This window comes from Dermatophagoides farinae, chromosome 7, assembly GCF_024713945.1.
Source record: "Dermatophagoides farinae isolate YC_2012a chromosome 7, ASM2471394v1, whole genome shotgun sequence".
In the NCBI taxonomy this organism is placed as follows: Eukaryota; Metazoa; Arthropoda; class Arachnida; order Sarcoptiformes; family Pyroglyphidae; genus Dermatophagoides; species Dermatophagoides farinae.
Genome location: NC_134683.1, coordinates 1,284,264 through 1,296,457, shown reverse-complemented (window position 1 = coordinate 1,296,457; position 12,194 = coordinate 1,284,264). Strand labels below are relative to the sequence as shown.

Genomic DNA, 12,194 nt, shown 5'->3' with positions numbered 1-12,194 from the left:
AAATTTTTGTTGAAAGAAAAATTAATAATAAAAAAAAATGAAAATGAAAACGAAAAAAAAACTCTCACCATCACAATATTGTATTCGATGTTCATCATCACCAAGAATCATCATCATCGTCATCATCATCAACATTGCTATTTCAACACCATTGTCAGTTGTGGTTTTTTTTTCTTGTTTAGAGAAACAACAAAAGCAACAAAAAACGATCATAGATTAGATATATAGATTCTTTAAAGTTAGATGAGCTGAGGTGATGAGGAGATGAACAACAACAACAACAACAACAACAAAAATACGAAAAAATGTTCTAAAATAGGAGGCAAGAAGAAAAAAAAGTTGATGATGATCTTTGTGTGTGTGTGTGTGTGTGTGTATCACCAGAAAAAAAACATTGATCATTTAATGCTTTTTTTTACGTAAATCTGGCTTTTCGGTTCGATTCATTTCTTGAACACGTTTGTTCGATGGTTTGTTCGTTTGTTGGAATGCTGATGAATCAATGGTCAACACGAAGCAAATCTTGCAAGATAGATAGATAGAGAGAGAGAGAGATAGACCATCATTATTTAATCATTATTGTCATTATCTTAGCGTTTTTATTTCTTTCTTTATCATCATCATCATCATCGTCATCACTATTACCATCCAATTGATAATGGTAATGGTGATGATCTTGAGGAACAAAAAAAAACGAAAGAAGAATCTTCAACAACAACAATTTTCGATTCGAAATAAATCCAATCTTCTGTGTGTGTGTGTGTGTATGTTTGTATGGCAATAATAATTTCAACTGTCAGTTTTATCTTTAACAAAAATTTTCTTTTCGTTTTTTTTTTCGTTTTTTTGATGGAAAAATTTCTTCATTGTCATCATCATCTTCATCATCATTTGTTCATCAGTGAAACCAGGAGAAAAAAAAATGTGAATCACTTTATCACACGAATCAATCGAATGTTGTTGCTGTTGATGATGATGATGATTGACTGACTGACGTATATGTATGATTTGATCTTTCTTGTTTGATTTGATTTGATTCGATTCGATTTGGTAGACCGATTTTTTTTCTTCTTTTTTTTGATTTATTTCATTGTCAGTGTTTATAAACGAATGGCAGCCGTTATATGTTATCAAATTTGAAGAAAATTTTCTCATTTTCGATTTTGGTGGATAATCGTTGTTGATGATGATGATGATGATGATATTCGACATAAAACATTGAGAATCAAGTTCTTGATGTTCTTGCTTAAACATTAAATCTGATTGATTTCTTGCTCAATCTTGCTCATTGTCTTGGTTTAGAATTTCATGGAAAATTGATTGAAAAAAATTGATAATGATTATCATGTCATAATCATGATGATGCTGATGACGATCATCATCATTCAGATTTCAATTTTCCGGTAGTTGTTATTGTGGTAACGATAATGATTAACATTGGAAAAAAAAATCCAAATTTTAATGAAAATGAAGATAATCATCATTGATGATGATGATGATACGGCTGCTGGCTATTTTTTTTTTTTTTTTTTTTTGTAGATGAAACAAATTGATCATTAGGACAGGGAAAAAAAATGTAGAGCTTCTTCAAACTTTGTGGGTGTGAATGCAAAATGATTCGAAAAAAAATATTCGAATTTATCAATGTTGTCCCTTACATAGACAATGTAATCGATCTTCATCATCATCATTATCATCAACTTCAACACCAAGAAAAACACCATTTTTTTTTTTGGCAAAAACTGACTAAGACGGATGTGTGTGTGTGTGCGTTTGATTTACAATGCCAAATCGCATAAATCCAATTTATTTCATGATTATCACAGGCAAGCAGGTCTTCTTTATATGGACATGTTCAAAGTTTTCTTTTCCAAGTTATGTTCAATGATGATATGTTTGATTGTCATCAGAAAAAAATGTCATAATTAATATGTATATCGACCAGATACAAAAAAAACTTGGTAGTGGTTCACAAAAAAAAGTAAATAAAATTGTCCAAATATTAGATCCAATGATAAAACTATTTGTTCATATTCATACAGGTGTTGTCTGACTGACAAAACAAATGTTTTTTTTATTTTTAATTTCTATATGTGATTATTACGTTATGACATGAAAGAATAGAATGTTGTGTGTATACGTGTGGTAGTAGAGATTCATAATAAAAACGATCAAAAATATCTTTGCGACCTTGTCCTCGTTTTTCTTTTTTTTTTCTTTACTGTAGCTATTTCAAACGATCCAAAAAATATCTTACATCAACATTCTGACATTTGCGTGCATGTGTATATTGTATATGAACGAATTTTTATTTTTATTTTTTTTTTTTTTTGATTTTGATTTTCTGAATCGATCCTGAAACGCACACAAACACACACGCATATGACCACGCAATTGTTTTGCCGCCTGTGATTTATTAGTTTTATCATGATGATGATGATAAAGGAAGTTTCAAATGAAAAGATTCATATCACACAACAATATAAATATTTGTTTTTTTTCCTGTTCATAAAAAACGATACACACACAAAAACATACAGGTAAGGTTAACCGTTATCTTATCTTTTGATCATCATCATCATCATTCATTGTGATGGGATAGGAATTTTTATTATTATTATTATTAGATATATTTCAATGATAATTATTCTGTTCCACAAGGTAATTTTAAGTGTGAGAGAAAAAAAAAGATTCATTTATATGATGATGATTGATGTATTTTTAAATGCCTAAAAATGGTTATATTATACACAACTCAGCTGCCTTGTAATTTTTTTGTTTTTGTTTTTGATATATGATGATATATGGATGCTTCAATGAAATGCGCCGGGAATTCATAGATGGCAAAAAAAAAAAAAATCTTTTCTTGTTAAACAAATGATGATGAAGGGGTAATCATTTTGAGATGATTGGCATACAAACAAACAAAAATAATTATATCTGAACAATTCAAGCCGCATCAATATTCTGGTGGAATATAATAAAAAAAAAATACTGTTGAAAAAGTTAGAGAAGACATTGATGATCATCACAAAAGATAAAATGTGTGTGTTTTTTTGTCGTTGCTGTTGTCTCTTTTTGATGAGAATTTTTTCTTTTCCTCTTCATCACCAGTAAATATACTGTGAGTGCAAAAAGTACCTTGATGATGATGATGATGATGATGGTGATGGGAACCTGTAAGTGAAAAAAAAGATGCAATTATGCAAATAATACCCATAAGCATTGAGTGAGTGGATTGAGAATCGAATTGAAAATAAGATACGATGATGATGATGATTTTTTTTGTTTGTTTGTTTGTTTCGACAATTTTTTTTTCTTGTTTTTTTTTGTTTTTTTTTTTTGAATTTCAAAGTTAATGATGAGATGGTGATCATTGAAAATAAAGCAATTTTACCGAAATCAATGTATGTGTGAGTGTGTGTGTGTGTGTTGTGGATGTTTTGTTTTGGATGAATTGTCCCGAAGCATTTTCGCACACTTATTGAAATGAAAAAAAAGAGATATCAAGACATTAGATAAAAAAAGAGCATTATCATAGTTGAACAATAATCATCAAAGAATATATACTTACATGGAAAACCATCACCATCACCATCATCATCATCATCATCGAACCATTACCATTATCATCATTAAGAATTCGAAAGACACAAAAATCTTGTTATGATAATGATGATGATGATATTATTATTTGTCCATTTTGTGAAAAATTTTTTTTTTCAGTTTTCATCGAATATTTACATCCAATAATCGAATGTGAATATGTTATTTCAAGTACATCGATATTATCGAATTCGAATGTCAATGTTTGTTCGATTTTTTTTTTGCTCAATTTAATTTTTGTTTTTGTTTTGTTGATTGTTTTTCATTTTTTTTTTACCACATTTCATATCATCATTATCATCCATTTGTGTGTGTGTGTGTTTTAATGATGATGACAAATTGAATTAGATGATGATGATGGATATATAACCTTCACCTGGTCGCAATAACAACAACAACAACAACGAAAAAAAAACATCACCTTTCGTAAATTATTATCATTATCATCATGATCATAATACTTGGCCGATAATGATTATAATGTTGATAGCATAATATTGTTATGATGATGCTAATAAAATGAAATGAAAAATGAAAAAATGAAATTACCGTCAAATTCGTGATTCGTGTTTAATGTGTCCAAAGTGATGTAGCTACATAATTTTTTTTCTCTCTCTCTTCATCGTCATTATCACCTTTTATTTTTTTTTAATAATGATGATGATGATAATGATGAATTCAAGCTGACAATTTATGTCATTATTCTTCAAATAAAAGAATGTCAATCGTTGTAGTAGTAGTAATAGTAGTAGTTATTATATTGCATCATCAATGAACCAAAACAAACTGAAAAAATATTCTCAAGAATTGAATCGTTATTTTTTTTCCTATTCAAATTGAATAAATTGTCCGATTGGCTAGGTAAATCAAAAAAAAACCCCCATCATCATCATCATTATCATAATTGTCACAACAACTAAAAAAAAAATCGTAAACAAACGTTTTTCTTTTAAACAAAGAATCGTTTGCCGGTTTTTTCTTTTTAAAAAAAAATTTATCTCAAATGATAATGATGATATGAATTTCACACACACACACAACATACAACCATAATTGTCACCACAACAACAACAACAACAACAGAACAGCATAACCAAGGGAAAAAAAGTCACCGCCACCACAATTTTCCAAAAAAAAAAACCAATTCAAACAATTGTCATATTCTGAAAATTAATACCAGCCAAAACCAAAACAAGGAACAACAACAACAGCAAAAAAAAAATTCTTTCATTCTTTGCTTGTCAAAAGAAATGATAATGATGATGATGATGACAACCATAATAATAATAATAATAACGACAGCAACAGGTTATAATATATCCCCATTGGTCCGTAACGATAATGACAACGTATTTATTGTGACACATCCCTCATCACCATCATCACAATCAATAAGCAAAATACATTGGCGAAAGAAAAAAACGAATCCTTTTTTTTCTGTCCAAACGAAGCAAAGCGAAAAGAAAATCATTTTCTTTGAATTTTTTTTTCTCGCCTTTTTTTTCAACATTTCATTTCACTTTAGCAAATCAAACCAAAAAAAAAAAAAAAAAAAAAAAAAAAAACGCTTTAGCCAGATCTTTATTGCTTGTTTACTTGACAAATAAAGAAGGTGAAAAAAAAAGAAAGAAAATTCTTAAAATCAGAGATGGTTGAAAAGAAAATCTTTCTCTCTCTCTCTCTCTCTCTCTCTCTCTCTCTCTCTCTCTCTCTCTCTCTCTCTCTCTCTCTTTCTCTTTTTCTCTCTCTCTCTCTCTCTCTCTCTCTCTCTCTCTCTCTCTCTCTCTCTCTCTCTCTCTCTCTCTCTCTCTCTCTCTCTCTCTCTCTCTCTCTCTCTCTTCACCATTCTTGATGATGATGATGATGATGATGTTGACCGACCAAAAAGGGTCATGACCTTTTAGACAATTTTTTTTCTTTTCTTTTCTTTACTTTTCCATCTTCTTATGATTTGTAATTGTGAATTTTTTTTTTCTTCTTTATATTCAAATATGCAGCTTTTTTTTGTTGTTGTTGGCGTCCATGTTTATATTCGTTGTGTGTGTTGATTATGTCTTTTGTCTCGTTTTCACACACACATAATGTGTATGTGACAAAATATGAAGAATAAAAAATGAAAATTATCATGTTTGTGTGTGTGTGTGTATATATATCAATTATATGTGTGTTATCCGTTACCTGCAATTACTATTTTAACCATATGACTGAATCCAAGAATGATTATCATTATAATAATGAATGGTGGTGGTGGTAGCGGTGGTGGCAGTGATGGTCAGTCACCAATGATGATTGGTAGTGGGTGGATAAAGTAGTAGGGTATTCTTTATTATTATTTTTTTTTGATATGTCGTTATTTGTCGTCTTGGATGAATGGTTAAAATTATTTTTCATTTCTCTATATTTTCTTTGATGATAATGATGATAAATTGGACAGGTAAATTATTCGGACAATTTACTTTTTAAAAAATTTGTTTACAATAAACAAACAAACAACAAAACAAAAGTGTTACTAGATTATTATAATGATAGCAGCACGTATTTGTTGATATATAGAAAACAAAAACAGCAAACAATAAAAAAAAAATTTATGGCCAATGACCGGTGATGGTCATTATATCATATTACGTTTTAGATTTGAATTTTTATTTCTCTATTTCTCCATCAAAGATGAAAATGAAAAACAATTTCACACACACACACACACGTGATTATAAGTATTCGATGAACTTAAAAAATAGAGAAAAATCAAGAATTTTTTCATTATAAAACAGTACACAACATATGAACATAAAGGATTTGAATTCATGATGATGATGATGATGATGATACATACACACACACACACACGCTATACACACGCGATAATAACATTATCCATTTATCTAACATGACATTCACATTGATCTACTCTATCTATCTATCTATCTGTTTATCTGTCTGTTTTTTTTTTCTACAAATATTCAAACAACAAAAATTTGCGTGTGTTTATGTAATTTTCATTCATCACCCCCCCCCCCCAGCAAAAAAAAAACATTCATAATCGAATCGATGATGATGATGAATCAATCGAATAATTCTGGCCGGAAAGTAAAAAAAATATTTCTACAATTAAAATGATAGAAAACTAAATATGTATATGTGTGTGTGTGAGTTGAATTTTTCATCATCATCATCATCATCATCATTATGACGATAATCGTTTTGTCTTGAAATTACCGCCATATTGATGATGATGTGATTTTTGTCCAACTTTAAGAAAACAAAACAAAACAAAACAAAAATCACTTATTTTAAACAAACGTAGACAAAACACACTTGTAAAATTGTTGTCGCATTCCGATGGATTTGAAATACCTTCCTTGTGTGTGTGTGTGATGCTGAGGTTCAACAGTGTGCAACAGGTTTTTTTCCGATTTTTTTTTTTAAAAAAACAAAAAAATTGGCAATAAAGAATGAAATGAAATTTGTTTTTTTCTCACATTTGTTTTTGTTGTTGTTGTTTATTGACTTGTCTAAATAATTTTTTTTCTTCTCTCTCTCTCTCTCTCTCTCTCTCTCTCTTCACAGGATAAACATTGGAAATAGAATCTACAAAAAAAACCGATCCTGATCGTGATCAAATGGATAACAATAATGATGATGATGATATTCATGTTGGTGGACGACATTCACAACGTTCAAAATCGATAAATGATCAATTTTTATCAGAAAAATTATCATCAACAATAATAATGATGATGATGATGAATGAGCTGCCAATATTAATCATCAACAACAACAATACCGCCGAATCAAAAACATCAATTGTCATTAATAGTGATTCATATGCAAATGATAATGATGATGATGATTCATTGTCATTAAATGAAATGAAATCTAATCATCACCAATCATCACATCAATATTTTTCAACATCATCATCGTCATTTAATGTTAAAAAACGACAACAAAATTCTCATCATAATCATGTGAAAAAATTGAACAAAATTTTTATATTATTTATCATTTTTATTTTAAAATTTTTATTTTTATTATCATTATCATCATTATCACAATATTTAATCACCACCATCAATGTACATGCACAATATCGTCCACAATGGCCTAGTCCTTATGTACAACGTGAAATATTTGTATTAAATCTTGAAGATGGTTATTTTGGTTGCCAAGTGAATGAATCGACAGATTTTTTACAATTATTTGAATTATCTAAACTATGTGATGGTATACCTCAATGTTTTCAAGGTTCTGATGAAGTTTCATTAGAATTGAAATGTAATGATCGTAATCAATGTACAAAATGCATAAACGGTATGTATATGTGTATGTGTGTGTGTGTGTTTGTGTGTGTGTGTGCAAAAAAAAAATTTAAAATTCTTGATTCCATTTCCGGTTTTTATATACAGTTAATTTTAATGACAATATAACAGTGGCAATCTCAATGATGATGATATAACTAATTTACATTTTATATTCAATTTACATATTTATAAACCGAATATATATTTACTAATTATTTCCATTTAATTTTTTTATTTTTTTTTTTGTCTTCAACATAGATAATTGTCATCCAAAACAATCTAAATGTACAAATGGCGTATGCCTTGATCATCTTTGTTATTGTAATGATGGATTTGGTGGCAAAAGTTGTGATATACCAGGTAAGTTTTTTTTTTATTTTATTCAATGATAATGAGATTCTTTTTTTTTTCTCTCTCTCGTTGTTGTTGCTTTTGTCGCTTTCTTTAATATTCAATTTTTGATAATTATCATTATCATCATCATCAAATTTCGGCATATTTTCTGTTGTTGTTGTTGTTGTTGTTGTTCTTTTTCTCTCTGTTTGTTTGTGAATACAATTACTATTAGCTATGTGTGTGTGTATAAGCATGTATGGGAGAAAAATTGTCAAAATTAACCACATGCAAAACACAATGACAACAATACGCCCTTGCTGAAATGACTTAAAGAATGATGATGATGATGATGATCAATTCACAAACATAGAAACAACCGAGAAAAAAAACCTATTCATAGTAAAATGGGAAGAAAATTTTCATCTTATAATAGCAGCAAATATTTGGCTAAACAAATCATGTTTCCATTTATTTATCCAATATGAATGACAACAATTGTCACCTATGAAAAAAAAGGTACAATAAACTTTTGCATAAAAGTCAAGCAAAACGTATACGATAAATCATGAGAGAAAATTTCCATGTGAAAAAAAATAGTAAAAAATTGAAAACCTAACCAATTGATTTATTCATTCAGATAATAATGTTCAATATGATAATCTTAATTTTGATGATTGATTATGATGATGATCATCCAATGGTATATGTGATTATTCTGATTATTAGGCAAGGTTAGATTTGATTTGAAGAATTTTAATTTTTCATTTTTAATGAAATTTTTTTTCAGAAAAAAAACTGAAAAAAATTTTCGCGCTCTTAGAATACATTTTTTTTTCATCATCAAAAGCTACCGAAAAAAAAGTAATCAGACTATTACCAGAAGATTATAGTGATCATGATCATCCGTGTGTGTGTGTAAAATAAATGACTGATGATGATGATGATGATGAAAAATTTTTTGCAATTTTTTTTCATCAAAAAAAAAATCCAGGATTATTATGTAATTTATGTTTGAAAGAAGAAGAAGAAGAAGAACAGAAAAAAATGAATAATTTTTCTTTCAAACATTTGGTGTCATGTCATGTCATGTATTTATAGTCAATTATACAACTCTTTTATCGTTAAAGTAATTGATGTTGATTATATAACTGTGTGTGTGTGTGTGTTTAAAATTAATGGATAATTTCTTCTTTTCTTCTTTTTTTTTGTTTTTGTTTTGGTTCGTAAACAAAAAAACAAAAATTCACAACCAAACAAGAATGAATTATTTCAACATTTAAGAATTTATTTATTTATTTTTTTTCCGAAAAATAAAAAATTTTTTTGATTTTGATGGGCAAATTTTAGTTTTTTTTTTTGGCATTTGCATTTGCTCTGCTTTTTTGATGATAATCATGTTGATTATTATAATGTGTGTGTGTGTGTGTGTGTTATTACCGTCTAAACATCATGGCCATCTGTGCAATAATAATGATAAATAATGGATGGATAATCAGGATGATCAACAAGTGAGGAATTTTTTCTCGATTTTTTTTGTTGTTGTTGTTGTTGAAAAATTGTATGCTAATTTCATGGATAATTTTTTTGTAACCGTACGTTGTCTGTGAATCAAGCAGAAAATGAAGAGTGAAAATACATTCAATGAATTTAAAAAAGCACATGTTATCGAACTTTCTGTATACAAATGATTTGTGCTTGTGTTGTGATCAATTTGATTTTTGTTCCAGTGTAATTTTTAAAGGTATGAAATCTATTTTAATCATTATTATTATTATAATTTATAATTTTATTGTTCAATTTTCATCAGAATTAAAGATTACAATTTGTTGTGTAACAATTTTTTTTCCCAGAAAGATTTCTTTACGGAATTTTTTTTTGTTTGTTGATTTGCAAACCATTGATATTTGAATTTTTATTTGTTTTGTTTTTTTTCATCAGAATTTTCTTATTTTTTTTTAATATTTGATGATATAATTAACAAACAAACAAAAAAAAAAGATTTGTGACAGAAAAAAAATTCCATGATCATTCATCTTAATCAATTGTCAAAGAAATTTTTTTTTTCGTTTTTCTTATCCCTGATTATCATATATTCGAATGTGTGTGTGTGTTTGGTTTTTTCCTTTTCTCAAATCATTTTTCATTCTTCAAATTCTAATTCCTTTACTCATTTTTTTTTTTTTTTGTTAAATTTTCATTTTTGGACAACAACAACGACAACGACGACGACGTCAGATGAAAATGAATGCAAATATCGACCATGTGATGTATTTGCCCATTGTACAAACACAATGGGTAGCTATTATTGTTCATGTTTTCCAGGATATGAAGGCGATGGATTCTCATGTAAAGGTAACTATTAACATAATATCATTAATAATTCTTGAAACAACATGCATGAAATTTCGAGCAAAATGGATAATTATATCATCAAAAATGTTTTTTTATTTTTTTTCGCTTTGAAAAATGATGTTTTGAACACAGTTATTTATTCCTATTATCATCAGTATGATGATAATCTTCTTACGAAGAATGATTATTAACATTTTTTTTTTTTTTTGTTCTGGTAACCATTCATTATTATGATTTGTTAGGCGTTTAATAATCATCATTATTATTGAACGTATCGATTGTGAATATATTATGTTCGATCATCAGATATTATTCTTGTTTGTTATTGCCTATGGCTATAAATATTCAAATTTTATATAATAACTTTATTCGAATTTTGTTAACAACATTTAATCCATTTTCTATCCATTTTGCTTTATTTTAGATATTAATGAATGTGAAATACCATCATTGGCTGCATTATGTGGTGAAAATGCTGAATGTTGTAATCTACCTGGACATTTTGTCTGCAAATGTCAATCAGGTTTCACTGGTAACGCAACTATTGCTTGTATGGATATTGATGAATGTCAAGATGGAGGATACTGTGGCCAGAATGCTATTTGTACCAATATACCTGGTAGTTATTCATGTGAATGTGCCAATGGTTTTGTTGGCGACCCATCTATTGAATGTTTAGGTAAATGTGTACTTTATATTATATATTATTTATATGTAAATGATTCGTAATCTGATTATTATTATTATTATTATTCATGTGTTTAATTTTATTTTTTTAGATTTGAATGAATGTGAAAATAATCCATGCGGATCTGGTGCAATCTGTACAAATACTGTCGGCAGCTTTGAATGTTCATGTCCAGAAGGTTATCATAATAACAATATTACCGCACTTGGTGGTGGTTGTATCGATATAGATGAATGTCAAAATCCATTAATATGCGGTTCAAATGCTGTTTGTATAAATATTCCTGGTAGTTTTGTCTGCGAATGTGGATCCGGATTCACTGGCAATCCAAAAATACAATGTGAAGGTAAAGTGTGTGTGTCTGAATGACTTTATCATCATCGTTTCGATTACACGATAGATGATGATGAAGATGATAATAAAAATAATCGTATAAAAAATCATCATTAGAATGGAAAAAAAAATCTTAAAGAGAAAGGAAAAAACAAAGATTTATGAGTGAAATTACCCTTTTTTTATCGTTTGAAATTTTTTTTCTCTCTTTCTCATATTCAGATATTGATGAATGTCCGTCGGCTTCATGTGGTGTTGATGCAATATGCATAAATAATATTGGAAGCTATAGTTGTCAATGTAAGCCTGGTTTCACTGGAACTCCATATCATTCGGCTGGTTGTTTAGGTAAACAACAAAATTCCATTCATTCATATAAATAATATAATTATTGTGAATTTTTAAAATTTTTTTACCCTTTTTTTTACCATAGATATCGATGAATGTCGACAAGAAAATCTTTGCGGACCAAATGCTTTATGTTATAATAAACCAGGATCATATGAATGCAAATGTTCAACAGGTTATACAGGAAATCCTATTCGTGGCTGTAAAGGTAATGATGATGATGTTGTTTG

At 28.4% G+C, this 12,194-nt stretch overlaps 1 protein-coding gene across 1 annotated transcript in view; it reads left to right on the top strand.

Annotated features, from left to right (window-relative positions):
- LOC124496844 (uncharacterized) overlaps window positions 1-12,194 on the top strand; it is a 38,979-nt gene that overhangs the window by 6,606 nt on the left and 20,179 nt on the right. Inside the window, 7 exon segments of the mRNA XM_075732803.1 lie at window positions 7,174-7,917; window positions 8,166-8,267; window positions 10,479-10,595; window positions 11,020-11,274; window positions 11,375-11,629; window positions 11,839-11,964; window positions 12,050-12,172. Of these exon segments, the coding sequence (XP_075588918.1) occupies window positions 7,227-7,917; window positions 8,166-8,267; window positions 10,479-10,595; window positions 11,020-11,274; window positions 11,375-11,629; window positions 11,839-11,964; window positions 12,050-12,172 (1,669 nt within the window). The 5' untranslated portion in view covers window positions 7,174-7,226.